The sequence below is a fragment of the Pisolithus orientalis genome (genome assembly GCF_024613125.1).
Source record: "Pisolithus orientalis strain OTSU chromosome Unknown F5J12scaffold_85, whole genome shotgun sequence".
Classification (NCBI taxonomy): Eukaryota; Fungi; Basidiomycota; class Agaricomycetes; order Boletales; family Pisolithaceae; genus Pisolithus; species Pisolithus orientalis.
The window spans coordinates 63,288-79,912 of NW_026260866.1; the positions used below are offsets into that span (position 1 = coordinate 63,288).

General features: G+C 45.9%; 3 protein-coding genes across 3 annotated transcripts; 1 reads left to right on the plus strand and 2 right to left on the minus strand.

The window, feature by feature from the left end:
- Positions 1-3,822: 3,822 nt before the first annotated feature.
- F5J12DRAFT_898544 (uncharacterized protein) lies at positions 3,823-5,747 on the minus strand (the record flags this gene model as incomplete). Its single annotated transcript, XM_051748120.1, has 8 exons — positions 3,823-3,920; positions 3,969-4,229; positions 4,277-4,368; positions 4,423-4,573; positions 4,622-4,911; positions 4,956-5,081; positions 5,127-5,416; positions 5,469-5,747. 8 exons carry the CDS (start codon positions 5,745-5,747, stop codon positions 3,823-3,825), a joined length of 1,587 nt encoding a protein of 528 aa, XP_051594632.1.
- A 383-nt stretch (positions 5,748-6,130) lies between these two features.
- On the plus strand, positions 6,131-9,559 carry F5J12DRAFT_787094 (uncharacterized protein; the record flags this gene model as incomplete). Its single annotated transcript, XM_051743578.1, has 16 exons — positions 6,131-6,406; positions 6,461-6,553; positions 6,662-6,709; positions 6,756-6,867; positions 6,919-7,133; positions 7,216-7,397; positions 7,449-7,527; positions 7,662-7,807; positions 7,854-7,942; positions 8,096-8,246; positions 8,299-8,380; positions 8,402-8,489; positions 8,537-8,652; positions 8,677-8,898; positions 8,938-9,256; positions 9,306-9,559. The coding sequence occupies 16 exons, from the start codon at positions 6,131-6,133 to the stop codon at positions 9,557-9,559; spliced, it is 2,472 nt and encodes an 823-aa protein (XP_051594633.1).
- A 3,087-nt stretch (positions 9,560-12,646) lies between these two features.
- On the minus strand, positions 12,647-13,194 carry F5J12DRAFT_787095 (uncharacterized protein; the record flags this gene model as incomplete). Its single annotated transcript, XM_051743579.1, has 3 exons — positions 12,647-12,725; positions 12,752-12,800; positions 12,948-13,194. 3 exons carry the CDS (start codon positions 13,192-13,194, stop codon positions 12,647-12,649), a joined length of 375 nt encoding a protein of 124 aa, XP_051594634.1.
- Between the last annotated feature and the right edge of the window lie 3,431 nt (positions 13,195-16,625).

Sequence of the window (16,625 nt, forward strand, 5' to 3'; positions counted from 1 at the left end):
CAGAACTGACCCCATGTTGAAGAAGCTGGCTGGAAAATGCAACTACAGTGCCAGGGTTGTAAAGGAACTGAAGGCCAAGCATGGGGATATCCAATACACAATCTTCATAATCACCAACCATGACCAGCATGTCATACCAATCAGACTGTGAGTGTGGGTCCTGGTGAAAGGGTGTGGTCTGGTTAGAGATTACAGAGACATTAGTAAAAACTGATGGCCAGTGCTGCAAGGCATCCTGCATATCTTGGTTATGCTGACTTGACCATGTGTCCAACAACTGCATGGCTTGCCTTCCAGCATCATACAGGCCTGGGTGCATAATCAAAAGCACACTGGAGAGGATGGCAGCTGGGAAGTAAGACTGCTGGGACCATTCATGACTGGCATCCATCTGTAGGTCAGTGGAAACTGATGGGGAAAAGTTCATGGTCTGGATGCCACTTGAGAGACATACCCCTGAGGTAATATAACCATACCATATGCCCCTGTTGGTGCCTGGCTGGGGAAAACTCCAGGCACCCTGGTGACCATGAAGTGTGATTGAAATATTCAGCATTTTTCCACCAGGAGCCACTTGTCATACTCTTGGACATTGCATGGTGAAGGGGGTCCAGAGTGGCAAGCAAGTGTGTCTGCAGGGATGTCTGAATAATATAGAGTGTAAAGGAAATGTTCAAACTGACTTGTAAATCATTGGTGATGGTGCCAGGAAGGTACCACAATGCAATGGTATTGGTGGTACCAAGGATTACCATAGGTTCATCCACAAAGCTGGTGAGACTTGATGGATGCACTGCCAGGTGGCCTGCCTCCTGGGTTTCATCAACCCCCAATTCCATAGCTGAAAGGTGCTCAGAAAGCTGGATCAGATTGATGCCACTTTGCTCTGCAATACAATTTACATTTGATTTTACATTCAGCCAGGACATCAGCTTACTTCTATTATTGTATGCTGCATGCATGCTGGCCACTATCTGATTCATAGCAACAATGCTGTGTGTTGGAATGTGGAGTGGAGGATCTGGTTTGGGGGCATTCAGTCCCAGGAAGGTTTGACTGGAGAATTCCTGGCACATATAGTGTGTAATATCCTGGGTGGTGCTGTGATTTATTGCCATTAAGAATGGAAGACAATATAGCAAGCATGGTGTTGATGATGGGTTATCTGGTAGCTGTAGTGTGTAGTATGGAACCATGGCCATGTATGCTGGTGTTTTCCAGACCATAGTGAAGCTGCCATGGTTACACAGCATTGGTAAATGACCATTCCAGCCTTCAAAAACAGGTGCCACCATGGTGGCATAGTACCTCCAGCTTCCACATACACATATTATTCCAACATGGTACAGGTACCAAGATAGATGCAATAGATGGCAAGTTCTGCTATGGATCCAGTGCTAGCTACACTTCCTACCACACTGGTTCCATTTCATGGTGTTCATGTTGCTTTATACACCATGCCAAAGCATTAAATGATGGACTGGGGCCTTTCAACCTAATTTCATACTCCACAGCCATTGAGAAAACATGATGCAGCCTTTTCTAGTACAGGTCTGGCAGTGCCAGTAATGCATGGATACAATGTTCTGCTACAGGTTTGGCACTAGCTATACTTCCTACAATGCTGGTCATATTTCAGCATGTGGACCTTTCATTATACACTGTCCACAAGCATTGGACAATAGCCTGGGGACTTTCCAACTAATTGCCTATTCCACAGCCATTTAGAAAATGCAATACTGCCTTTCCCAGTAATGGTCTGGCAGTGCTGGTAATGCATAGATACACTACAGTATCAACATTGGTCTTGTTCAGATTGATATCCAGCAACTTGGCTCATGATAACTGCTGTGCCAGGATAGGCCACTTGCTATTCTGGCCTCCCAGTGTGAGTCAAAGTGTGGTTCAGTGGTGAAAACCAACCAAAACCAACACAAAAGACAAAAAGAGTGAGTGGTGGTGTGCCTATGCGGTACCTAGATGGTAGAACCTTTGATTTGGGTGGGTTTTTGCGAGCTACAACACTCAAGGATGAGTGCTGAGGGTTGGGGGTGCTCCTGACAAAGAGGGAGCAAGAATGCAATAGAAAGTGATAGGGTAGACTGCTGTCAGCCTACAGAAGGATGGATGGCAACTTAATTCAATGTCCTAAGCTGCACTGAGTTCAGGGGGGGCTTGGAGTGAAGTATATTGATGATAGACAAGGATAAGCAAAGTAGATGATAGTTAGACCCTTAATAAAGTCTCAACTATTGAAGCTGCTGAATGAATTACTGAGTGATGATAAAATGCAAGCAAGAGGGGCTCTCTGATGTCTTCTTTTTTAGGGGTGTTGCCCTTGGAAAACAGGGTGCAAACACTTGGTAAGTGATTGGTAACTGATGAGTAAGGAATGTAAGTGATGGGTAATCATCTTGGAAAGCATTGGTGAGCATTGGTAAGGATAAGCAAGCCAAAAGGTGAAGAATCAGTAAGCAAAGTCAAAAGATTGGTAAGTATTGGCAATAGGTGAGTCAAAGACAGTTAGAACATCAAAGTATGAGTCAAGTAATGTCAGGAACTGGGAAAGTGCACTGGAATTGCATTAGGGGGAGGCTGTGCATGTCACATCTCAAAGAGATTGTTTCAGGCCAAGGTGGGATGACAGAGAGGCAGTGCTGATCTGATGCTGATATAGTACATCCAAAAGTGGACAGGGTGAGTCAGATGTCAACAGGGGTCAAGCTTTGGGGGTCTGTGGGGTGACAGGAGCATAGGGGATTGCAACTTTCCCCCAAACCATCCTCTCAGTGAAGCAAATAAAAACTTCATGAATGAGGCTCTGTTGGAAGAGAGGATGAAGGGGGAGTGTCTTCTGCTGTATCTTGCAACAAGGAGGCAAGATGTGCATCATACTCATCATGGATGCAACCAGGGAGAGTGGAGAACAGTAGATTATACTGTAGCTGCTGCAATCTTGGAAGTATGATGGACAAGACTGGTATGAAGACATTGCAGGGAGCAGGGAGGAAGGATCCATATGCTTCTTGGACTGGAGAGACTGAAATGACCACATAAGACCTTTCCAAGCAAATGACAGACCTGAGGCAACCAAATCATGTCCTCCTAGAGGTCATACTGACAAAAAGAACATGCTGTCCAAGCTGGATGGGCTGAGAGGGCACAGATGAGGGTGGGATGTACCAGGATGCTTCAGGACAGAAGCTGGTAGGAACTCCTGGTAGATATATGTAGCCATGGTCCCTAGCAAAGGGGACAAGTGAAATGATTGACATGGAGGTGGCCATATCAGAAGAATTTAGCAAAATGAGTGTCTGTTGGAGGGAGTGCTGTAGAAACATGTGGAGTGTGCAAATCCTTTCCAATTTTGGCAGGTAGGATCGCATGGCTGAGCACTACAAGTGAGTGTGGGAATGGTCTCAGTATCTGCAGAAATGGTGGAGATATGTCAAAAAACAGAATGCCATACATGGATGCTTAAGAATTTTAACCAGTGCTTAACTCACTCCCTTTCCCTTTCTTTGGTACTGATGACTCATTCTTGTGTGAGGGATGACTGCCAACATTTCTGGCTGTCCTTCTTCACATGAGGGCTATGGTCTTCATCTCCATTCATCAGCTGTATCCATGTCCACCTCACCAAACACCTTTGGTGTGTGACATTGCATGGCCTCTGGGCCTGGCATTCGAATTTCTACCCACCAGATCAACTCCTGACATAGATAAGTGTGTGTAATTGTGTTATGGATGTATACCTACAATCATTAGGTGATATGACTGTCTTATCATTCTGGGCTGCTGTAGAATGCTGTAATGAGAGGATTAACCAAGTGTGCATGGAAACTGATCATTGGATCTGATTCTTGGCTTGGGCTTGGGCTTCCTTGCAGTTGAATCACCACCATCATTCGCATGATTGTCTGATACAATTCTATCAGCAATGTTCATTGTTGCTGGATACCACTTACCAGCTGGCTTGGGGTATGCAGTAGCTGTATTGCCCCAGTCTGATGTGGACTGGTTCCATCGTCTGTTGTCCTCCTGTGCATTAGATGTTCCAGTGGGATGATCTTTGGCACACAATTCCAAGGTCATGTTAGGGTTACCAGTAAAGAATCTGACCAGCTCCAACATACCATCTATCCATTGCTGTTTGGTGGAAGGTTTTGTGGGAGGAGCTGGTTCCTTCTCCAAGTGATGTCCATAGTTGGAGCCATCAATGGAATTTACTTAATGTGTGATCAGTTATGTATATCCAAATTGATCATGACCTCACTTTCTGTCCAGGGTCTCTTCCCTTTGGCTTTGTCTGACCAGTGTTGGTGTTTGGAAACTGGCTCCTCCAGGGAACCATCCTGAGATCTCCACCTTTGGAACCAGAAGACATCTTCTTGGTGCTCCTGCTGTCACTCCTTCCAGAACTCCAAGGTTTCAATTAGTTCATGATGTGTCAGCCTGGTGGGCTCTTTGAACAGGATATTTGGAGGAAGATACTTGGAAGACACATAGGATGCCTGGTTGTCAGCTATTGCAGCCCAAGGTACACTGGCATTCATCTTCCCACAAGCCAAGCCTGTGTTTAGATGTTAGTAACTCATCAACCATGGAAATTGGCACATACAATAATGGCTGGTTATGAACACCCTCATGATGTCCTTTAATTCCAGTGTCCATAAGTCCAAGAGATTTGGAAGAATGGGCATGCCATCATCATTGGTGGACAGGGAGAATTGAGACTGCTTTTTTCCTTTCTGTGCTTTTACTGTGGTTTGACTGGCCTCATCCTCTCTGCTGCCATCCTCCATACCATTGGCCCCAAAGGCCTTCTTTGTGTAGGCTGACCACTTTCCATGAAGGTCTTCCCAATCTGAATAGAGCTCTCCATCACCCAGTTTGTCATTGAAGTCATTCCTACACTGGTCAGATGTGATGAAGCCTGTCAGGAAAGCACTCACACTCCAACCATCACTTCACCTTCCTTATCCTTCCATGCCAACATGATCACCACTCTCATCCCACACTGCTTCCACATGTCATATGCAAACTGTTTTGCATACTTCTGGCCCTTAATTGTTGCCACCCTGCATTTAAGTTAGTATTGCCCATGGGAGAACTTGGATGCTTACTCTGCCTGGGCTTTGGGTGGTGGCTTTCTCTCATTCCACTCTTTTGCCAAATGGGCTGCCTGGTCCAATTCAGCCTTGGTCAATGACCGGACTACCTTCTGAATGGCTGGCTGATAGTGTTTGATCATAGCCAATGTCCCAGGATGTATTCCAGCCTTCACAAGTACTTGCTGGATATCCTTCTTATGCTGCAGCTTGATCACCTTTAGGGCTGTCCATTTGGAGCCATACTTGATCAGGGCCTTCCATGCCCAGGACTGACTGTTGTTATACATCCAGTTCTTGACAGCCTGTAAAATATACTTAACATGACTGCAAGCACATCAAAACCATCAAGCTTACTGTCCATTTTCTATTCCATTCATTTTGTTTGAGGCTCTTGTTGGCATCCAGCCATTTGATTTTGTTCTGCATGCCCTCCATCAGTGAGGCCCTTTTGTTTGTGTCAGCTTCCTTCCAATCATTTAGACCATCTTGGAGGATTTGGAGTTCATCTGGTCTCAGCTTTCCTGGTGCAGATTTTGTTGTCTCCATGCTATCTGAGCTAGATTCCTCATTGGAGGAAAAGTCCTCCTCATCTGAGGTATTAGCACAATTAGTACTGTGATCACTGCTGGCCATTCTGAATGTTGGAGAAGGTGTTGGGGTTGGTTAGTTGCAGGTAATGTTACCCTCTGTTGAAAGAAAATTTGGAGTCTGTTCCTCATAGTTACCATCACCCATTCTTGAATAAAGTTCCAGGGGCCAAGTAATGTTCCAGTCGTGATACATACCCATTGTTAGTATGGTCTTGTTCCAGTTGATTGGTACCATGGCCAAACATGGTAAGCTGATTCATCTATCATCCAGTCTGCTACTATATATAGATAAAGTATAGTTTGATCCTGATTGGATCTTCTGACATTGATTCTGAGATCCAAATCAAATCATAGTCATGCCAGGCATCACAATGAGGGTTGTATGGCTGAGGCCGGCAGACATCCTGCAAGGACTTGATACTAGACATGGGCAAATCACAAATTGCCCAAGCTGCAGTGGCCACCCCAGTAACCCATGCCACTTGGAAAAAGGTGAAAACAACCAGGGGATCCAAAGAAAAGATGGTCAAGTTTACTCTGAGAAAGAAGGCAAGATATGCAACTGGCCAAAGCAATGAATCACCTAGGGCAGGATCTTCGAGCATCCAGGAACCCAATTTAGTCCAGGGTAATGATGCTGACCTATATTGCTACATGGATGATGCATCACCACCAAGGACATCAAGAATTCCAAAAAGCCAGGTGTGCATTATCAAACATCCTGGTGTTGGCAATGTGTGCCTTATGGTATTACAGAACAGTTATCTGGAAGAGTGGCTGCCCTATAAGAGTAGATACCTGTCTGTGCTCCTGGACATGGAGGCCCCACCCAATGTCATGGCTTGTTTTGTGTGTAAAGCAGAAGGGGCACCATATAGATGCATGGACTATGCTCATCACCCATTGTCTTGTAAAACATGTTGCATCAAGCAACACAAACTCAGACCATTCCATCAGGTACAAAAATGGAATGGAAGATTATTTGAAGACTTCACTCTACAGCTGGTGAGTTCCAGTTTCAACCCATCATCTGTGATGACTGATATCATAGGTTGGTTTGGTGCTACACTTGGGCCATGCTGGAGCACCATGCTCAGCAGGAGAAGGTTCTTGGGAGGATGCTGCAAGCCATGTAGATGAAGAGTGGGAGGACATTGAGGAGAGTCAATGACCAGCACATCTCAACCCACCAGATGATAGAAACTATCTGACAGTTGTGGACACTGGTGGCATGCACTTTTGCAATGTGCAGTATTGCAACTGCCCTGGGTCTGAGGATTCACACCCTCAGCTTACTATGGCCAGCCTATTCCCAGCTATGACTAAGGCACTAAGGATGGCTTTCACTTTCCAGGTGCTGGACAACTTCATCAGGGACAATGTTGAATATGGAACCTCTGCCATGAACTATTATAGCAAACTTCAGAGAGTCACCTCAAGCATGTTTCCTCACCTAGTGCCAGCAAGTGTGATCACCCCTGGCCTACCATATGCCACATTGCTCATGCCAGTTGAAGAATAGCTATAGGGAATTGCTCAGGGTGTTGAGAATGTGGAGGATCCTAAAGCTGTTGAAATGGCAGGGATTCCATCAACAGTTGCCTGATACCTGGGCCAGTGAACTTGTCCTCTTCTGCCCTGCCTGTCCCCAGCCAGGGATCAATGTACCAGATCAGGATATCGATCTCTCTGAGTCCATATTCTATTCATTATTGCACAGGCATTGTTAGCCTGACTTGTGTAGCTGGCAGTTTGCTAGGACCTTTGTGATGGATGGTAACTTCAAGGCTGAGCATATGCTGCCCAAGAATGCTGCCCAAAAGGTCTGGCTCATGGATGGAAATGGCTTCATGGTCACATCAGCTCCATACAAGGAATATTTGACCAGGACCATAAATTGAATAGAAGTTGTGTGCCATGATCTCTCCAAAGGCACTGGACTGATTGTGTTGTGCAGAAATCTGACTGCAATAACCACCAGGCTGTTAATCAAGCAAATGCACAAAGGAATAAGTTGGAATTGGCTGGGATTGGTGGATGTGCCTGTGTGAGGCATGGTTGTTTTGTACCTCATGCAATGGTTAACTTTCAGAAGGGAGAGCAGTATGCACCAATTCATAGTCCCCAGTCATGACTAACAATATAGCAGGCAGGTCAATATGGATTATGCTCTGGTCCATGCCATGCACCATGGATTGGACCCCTGGCAACTGGTCATAACCTTTTATGACATCAATTGTCAGTATAGCAAGAACTTGGCCCACTGGCTTGAGGAAAACAGATATCTCTCTCTGCCTTCCAGATTATAGATTCAGCCCAGCATTGGACTATGGCATGTCCATGACCATCAGACAGAGTGCTTCACCAGATATGCTCCAAACTTTACTCCAGGTGCCAGCCAGGTGGATGGTGAAATCATGGAGACCCTCTGGTCTTCTCTCAACATAATCTCACCATCAGCCCAGGGAATGGCAACAGCACACCATCAGGAGTTGCTGGACTTCCAAATGAATGATAGTAACTTCCTCAAAATGATATGGATGTGTATGTCATCACAGTACCTGGTTGAGCATTGCTTGATTACTTGCACATAGCATCAGCATTGAATGGAAGTTCAAGGTTGCCAAGCAGTCATTAGCAACAATCCAAGATAAATTCAATGAGTTGGATAGCAAGGTACTGGATGGCTTGTGTCAGTTATGGGTGGAACAAGAACTTGTGGTGCAGTCATGCCGGCAGAATACTCCACAGGCCATGGACATATATGAAGTCCAGCTGGAGAAGGGTAAGGGGGCCAACTGTATCATCTGTCCCATACATACATCATGGTAGCACCCACCATGAAAGCCATTGAGATTGACCTAATCCATAACAACTGTTCATTCAGCAGCTCATGTGGTTCAGCTACTTGGATTGCATGGGCATTAAAGGTTGAGCAGGCTCAAATAGTGCTTGCTATGGATACATGACAGATGGACACCAGGGCAACAGAGGCAGACTGGTTGTCAATTTCATGCTGGCAAGACCAGTTGCAATCACAGATTGATGCACTAGTACATGGAGCAGCCCAGTTCATCGGAAATGACTGGCAAGTTAACCCCAGGCAAAGGCCCAGAAGTATAGCCCCATTTGACAGGGACAGTAACAATGAAACTGATGATCCATTCCTCCCTGATGATCCTGGTCACCAGGAGGTCAGTGATGTTCCACTGCCATCATATATCAGAGTACAGTATTTCCATGACATTGGCCTCAGCAATCTTGTGGAACAGGAAATACATCTGAGACAGGGCCAGGCAAATGATGCATTGCATGAATTGCATCTGGCCCTCATGGACAAGGCCATGATATTTCATACAGATGTCCAGAAAGGAGGGAACTACAAAATGACAACCTGGGCATGGGGGTGGATATCCAATGCAGAGGCAATGGTTCAGTGGCATGCTGCAATTGCAGACCCAAATGCAAGAGGTCATTGTGATGACACTCTGACCTGGTTTTGGACTATGGACCTTCCCCAGGATTCTGCCATGAATGACAGGATGTTGGAATGTAGGCAGATCAATCAGGCTTGTGTGAAATACTGACTGAATTATCACAGTTTATCAAGTCAACTGGCTGCATACAAAAGCACTATGGGATTGCTGGGAAGAAGAGCTAGAGTTACTCACACTGGAGACTGGGTGGACACAGAAATGCTTCTCACACAAGGAGAAATTCTGGAGTGGCCAGCATATGGAGGCATTGGCAGTGGGCAATACTGGCTTCACATGTTATATGGCTAGGCAGTCCCAGATGTATTGGGATTTAGCCAGAACACTAGGATGTACTTCAAGATATGAATTGGAAGAGTAATGTGCATATATCTCTAGATAGTATGAAACCAGGGAAATTACATATCAAGATCCTAATGAGATGTGTAATGAGGACAGCACCCTACTTATTGGTGGCTTCTGGCTGGGTAACTGAATTGACTCAGAAGTACTCAAGCTGGTCCTGTACTTGTCCAGGCCTGTCAAAAAGGGTGAGCCATTCATTGCAGAATTCCATCACACCATGGAGTCAGCAAATCTCCTCCTCCTCCTGATGGATCATCTTGTCACAGCTTTCAATCAACTGGCTGATGCTGTCTGATGGCATCTGGTCCATGTCACACAGCAGTGGGAGACTGTCTTTTCCTTCCTATGGCATGGATGAATTCAATGGAATGATTGAAAAATGACCACCATGCACCTCAACCCCAACAAAGAATTCCTTGGCCTCCTGCAAAACTTCCTCCAATGACTGATGATCATACCCATCCAGATGGGTAGGGTCCCTTGTCCACCATAGGACCAGTGTGGATCATACATCTCACCTCACCTCTTTTGACCTGCAGCACATTCAATGCCATGATGTGTGCCAGCAGGGCAGTCTCTCCCATATTTTGTGTGGCCATCCACCAAAGCAGTTCATTGGCAACATATGGGACTTTCATGATTGCCCCATATAAGTTGCAGGTAGCCAGGGCCTGCTTCAATATATGCTGTGGAAAAGTGTGTGACACAGTGAACTAGCATCCATTTCAACAAACTCACTGTTTCCACCTGAACCTGCTGATACCAGTCATCTGGCAGTCAATCACTTGGGTTGTTGGCCTGCTGCAAAGCATATGTGAACCATTTAAATTGGACACCAATGTATTGGATGATCATGGAGAGGTAGGATAGATTAGCAGTCCTGACATCCATGGTGATTTGGAGTAGAGTTGGATCAGGTGCAAATGTTGTTACATAGCAATGTGGCTGACACATGTGATGACTGCAAGATAAGAGATCATCAATAATCACATCCCAGTGTCACACACCAAAGGTGTTTGGTGAGGGGGACATGGATACAGCTGATGAATGGAGATGAAGACCATAGCCCTCATGTGAAGGACAGCCAGAAATGTTGGCAGTCATCCCTCACACAAGAATGAGTCATCAGTGCCAAAGAAAAAGAAAGGGAGCAAGTTAAGCACTGGTTAAAATTCTTAAGCACCTGTGTATGGCATTCCAGTTTTTGACATATCTCTGCCATTTCTGCAGATACCAAGACCATTCCCACACTTGCTTGTAGTGCTCAGCTATGCAATCCTACCTTCCAAAATTGGAAAGGATTTGCACACTCCACACATTTCTACAGCACTCCCTCCAAAAGACACTCATTTTGCTAAATTCTTCTGATATGACCACCTCCATGTCAATCATTTCACTTGTCCCCTTTTCTAGGGACCATGGCTACATATATCTATCAGGAGTTCCTACCAGCTTCCATCCTGAAGCATCCTGGTACATCCCACCCTCATCTGTGCCCTCTCAGCCCATCCAGCTTGGACAGCATGTTCTTTTTGTCAGTATGACCTCTAGGAGGACATGATTTGGTTTCCTCAGGTCTGTCATTTGCTTGGAAAGGTCTTATGTGGTCATTTCAGTCTCTCCAGTCCAAGAAGCATATGGATCCTTCCTCCCTGCTCCCTGCAATGTCTTCATACCAGTCCTGTCCATCATACTTCCAAGATTGCAGCAGCTACAGTATAATCTACTGTTCTCCACTCTCCCTGGTTGCATCCATGATGAGTATGATGCACATCTTGCCTCCTTGTTGCAAGATACAGCAGAAGACACTCCCCCTTCATCCTCTCTTCTAACAGAACCTCATTCATGAAGTTTTTATTTGCTTCACTGAGAGGATGGTTTGGGGGAAAGTTGCAATCCCCTATGCTCCTGTCACCCCACAGACCCCCAAAGCTTGACCCCTGTTGACATCTGACTCACCCTGTCCACTTTTGGATGTACTATATCAGCATCAGATCAGCACTGCCTCTCTGTCATCCCACCTTGGCCTGAAACAATCTCTTTGAGATGTGACATGCACAGCCTCCCCCTAATGCAATTCCAGTGCACTTTCCCAGTTCCTGACATTACTTGACTCATACTTTGATGTTCTAACTGTCTTTGACTCACCTATTGCCAATACTTACCAATCTTTTGACTTTGCTTACTGATTCTTCACCTTTTGGCTTGCTTATCCTTACCAATGCTCACCAATGCTTTCCAAGATGATTACCCATCACTTACATTCCTTACTCATCAGTTACCAATCACTTACCAAGTGTTTGCACCCTGTTTTCCAAGGGCAACACCCCTAAAAAAGAAGACATCAGAGAGCCCCTCTTGCTTGCATTTTATCATCACTCAGTAATTCATTCAGCAGCTTCAATAGTTGAGACTTTATTAAGGGTCTAACTATCATCTACTTTGCTTATCCTTGTCTATCATCAATATACTTCACTCCAAGCCCCCCCTGAGCTCAGTGCAGCTTAGGACATTGAATTAAGTTGCCATCCATCCTTCTGTAGGCTGACAGCAGTCTACCCTATCACTTTCTATTGCATTCTTGCTCCCTCTTTGTCAGGAGCACCCCCAACCCTCAGCACTCATCCTTGAGTGTTGTAGCTCACAAAAACCCACCCAAATCAAAGGTTCTACCATCTAGGTACCACATAGGCACACCACCACTCACTCTTTTTGTCTTTTGTGTTGGTTTTGGTTGGTTTTCACCACTGAACCACACTTTGACTCACAGCAATGGACAGGGAAGATAGACTGTTGGATCAAGCAGAAGAAGATGGTGTGGCTTGTTGCCCAGAGTGGAATTATAGGTCCCCATGGCAGCCTGATGATAATTATCCTACTCCAACCATGAGGAGGTGAAGGTAGAATTGAGGCCAGTACCTAATGTTTTCCAGTAGACTGGCAACAACCATATATAGTGCACAGTGCAAGAATTGCCAGTGAATTACTGGCCCCATAGCTACCATGTACCATAACCCACTGTCATAATCCAATTGTGGCCAATTTGTGCACTTCTCCAATTCCATTTAACATAATGTTCATTGAAATGAGTTAACTATACAAATTAAAGCTGGTCTGGTTTAAGACAGTAGCCTACACCTGCCAGCTCTTCCTCCAGAAGATCTGCTAACTGTTGCCAGAATCTGGTAAGCATGGCATGCTACTTAACATGTGATCACCACTCCCTGGTTGCATCCACCAGGGTATTGGCATAATACCTATATGCAGTGATCAGATTGGCATCATGTGCAGCATTGATGTCTGGCTGACATGCCCCACTCCTAGCCATGATACTGGAGACCTGCCTTGACATTTGAACTGGTAGACATGTTTAGCTATGGTTGTGTAGGAACTTCTGGACTTACACTCAGTTTGTGGAGTATCAACTCCCAGCTGTATAGCAAACTCCTGGGAGACTGCTAAAAGCTCTGAATGTGACAACAGGATTGGCACCAGTGATGGGGATCTAGCCAGTGGTATTGATGTGGAGCTGAATGATGCAGGAGTGTCTGAAAGGTCCATAGGTTGATGAGGACCAGGGAAATTGCCACTGGGCAATGCACATGTTGTTGGGCTGGGAACTGGGATAGGATTGCAGCAGGCTGGTGACATAGAGGGTGTTAAGGACCAAAATTGGGGCTCATGCAATAGGATGAACAGTCATGATGATTGGCCAGCTGCTTGAGTTGGGTAGATGTAAGCTGATGATCTTGTGGCAGCAGGCAACTGAAATGCCAGTTTTTGTAAAGGACTGACTGGTGGGGACTGAAATGGTGGGGGCAACCCCCAAGGTGGCTCATGCAATGGCATACCTGGGGCAACAGGCAGTGGTAATTTGTCCCATGCTGGCTCTATCAAAGGTGATCTGGGCGAACCAGAGGACTGGAAGGAGGGTTCCATTCCAGTTGTGCATATTGTTTGAGCCAGGGACAGCTCGAAAGGTGGCTCATGTAATGGGGATGATGGTGCATCCAGCAGGTCATCTTCAGTAAACATTTCCTCATCCTCATCAAGAGATGCAAGCCACTGCATATCATGGTGTGACAGAATTACTGCACACAGTCATTAGAAGTAATGGTCCTTGGACTGGTTGACTTACAGAGTTTATCTGGACTGCAACAACATGAGAGGCCAATGTGAAGGATCATGCATGGCATTGCCTTTGTCACCAGCCTAAGTCTCACCCATATTACAAGGTCATGGAGGAGCTTACCAGGCCTTTGTTGAGGGCCAAGCACCAGGCACAGCCAGTGGATAAGGGGAAGGGGAAAGAGTTGGGTATGGATGAGGCTCAAGGGATTTGGCTTCCAGGTGAGCACTAATTCTGAGGATGGCAATTGGGTAGACTGCTGATATGGGATCCAAAGATGCACCCACAGACACTATGGCTAGGACCACTGGAGTTGTGATGCAGAAGCCAGGAAATGAGGAGGATCAGAACAGGGAGAAGGCACAGGGCTGTAGCCAGTCAAGACATGGCTGGCCAGCAGCCAAGCCTGTCAATGCCAGTGATCAGACCAGTAGAGGGCAGAGCCAGTCAAGGAGACCAACAAAGAAGACAAAACCAGCAGTCAACAAGGATGTGCAGGACCAGTGAGACATCAACAACCCTCCTGGGTCCTGGGAGGTGGTGCTGGAAGCTGAGTGGTGTGTGAGATGCCAGTGTCACACACCAAAGGTGTTTGATGAGATGGACATGGATACAGCTGATGAATGGAGATGAAGACCATAGCCCTCATGTGAAGAAGGACAGCCAGAAATGTTGGCAGTCATCAGTGCCAAAGAAAAAGAAAGGGAGCAAGTTAAGTGCTGGTTAAAATTCTTAAGCGCTTGTGTACAGCATTCTGGTTTTCAACATATCTCTGCCATTTCTGCAGATACCAAGACCATTCCCACACTTGCTTGTAGTGCTCAGCCATGCAATCCTACCTTCCAAAATTGGAAAGGATTTGCACACTCCACACGTTTCTGCAGCACTCCCTCCAAAATATGCTCATTTCACTAATTCTTCTGATACAGCTGCTTCCACATCAATCATTTCATTTTTCCCCTTTGCTAGGGACCATGGCTACATATATCTACCAGGAGTTCCTACCAGCTTCCATCCTGAAGCATCCTGGTACATCCTGCCCTTGTCTGCCCCCTCTCAGCCCATCCAGCTTGGACAGCATGTTCTTTTTGTCAGTATGACCTCTAGGAGGACATGATTTGGTTGCCTCAGGTCTGTCATTTGCTTGGAAAGGTCTTATGTGGTCATTTCAGTCTCTCCAGTCCAAGAAGCATATGGATCCTTCCTCCCTGCTCCCTGCAGTGTCTTCATACCAGTCTTGTCCATCATTCTTCCAAGATTGCAACAGCTACAGTATAATCTACTGTTCTCCACTCTCCCTGATTGCATCCATGACAAGTATGATGCACATCTTGCCTCCTTGTTGCAAGATACAGCAGAAGACACTCCCCCTTCATCCTCTCTTCCAACAGAGCCTCATTCATGAAGTTTTTATTTGCTTCACTGAGAGGATGGTTTGGGGGGGAAAGTTGCAATCCCCTATGCTCCTGTCACCCCACAGACCCCCAAAGCTTGACCCCTGTTGACATCTGACTCACCCTGTCCACTTTTGGATGTACTATATCAGCATCAGATCAGTGCTGCCTCTCTGTCATCCCACCTTGGCCTAGAAGTGATCTCTTTGAGATGTGACATGCACAGCCTCCCCCTAATGCAATTCCAGTGTGCTTTCCCAGTTCCTGACATTACTTGACTCATACTTTGACATTCTAACTGTCTTTGACTCACCTATTGCCAATACTTACCAATCTTTTGACTTTGCTTACTGACTCTTTGCCTTTTGGCTTGCTTATCCTTACCAATGCTTACCAATGCTTTCCAAGATGATTACCCATCACTTACATTCCTTACTCATCAGTTACCAATCACTTACCAAGTGTTTGCACCTTGTTTTCCATAGGCAACACCCCTGTACTGTATATAAATCACTGTACTTAGATAGCAAAAAAAAAAAAAAGAAAGAAGATGATGTCAGAGAGCCCCTCTTGCTTGCATTTTTATCATCACTCAGTAAATCCTCCATCAGCTTTGATAGCCAAGACTTTATTAAGGGTCTGACTATCATCTACTTTGCTTATTATCATCTATCATCAATCTACTTCACTCCAAGTCCTCCCTGAGCTCAGTGCAGCTCAGAGCATCAAATCAAGTCATCATCCATCCTTCTGTAGGCTGACAGCAGTCTACCCTATCACATTCTCTCACATTCCTGCTCCTTCTTCATCAGGAGCACCCCCAACCCTCAGCACTCATCTTTGAGTGTTATAGCTTGCAAAAACCCTCCCAAAGAACAGGTTCTACCATCTAGGTACCACATAGGCACACCACCACTTGCTCTTTTTGTCTTTTGTGTTGGTTTTGGTTGGTTTTCACCACTGAACCACACTTTGACTCACACTGGGACAGGAGTTGGCCCTGTATGGTGCTAGCTGGCAATGCCACTGTACCAAATACTCATGCAGCTTGTTCAAGGGGAGGGGAGACAAGTCCAAGATGCAGCAAAAAGCCTCCTGTTCAAGGCCTTGCTAGCAACAATCCCCAGAAGACATGGCCAGCCTTCCCACCACTTCAACACTGGCTGTGCCAGCTCCATTGACCAGTCAACAAGCCAAATGTCAAAGGGCACCAAGCTGAAATCAATCTGCCTCCATGGCATTGGTGCCAGGACAGCTTGACTGATGGCCTCATGGCATTGGGGATGTGCCAGAACTCATTACAATGGTGCTGTGACAGCCTGCATGATGGCCTCATGGCATTGGGGATGTGCCAGAACATATGGCATAGGTGCCAGGATGGCTTCCACAACATTGGTGTTGTGCTGGAACACATTACAATGGTGCTGGGATGGCTTGCATGATGGACTCATGGCATTGGGGATATGCCAGAATACATGGAACCGGTGCCAGGGCAGCTTCCATGGCACTGGTGTTGTGCCAGAACACATTACAATGGCATAGGTGCTGGGACAGCTTCC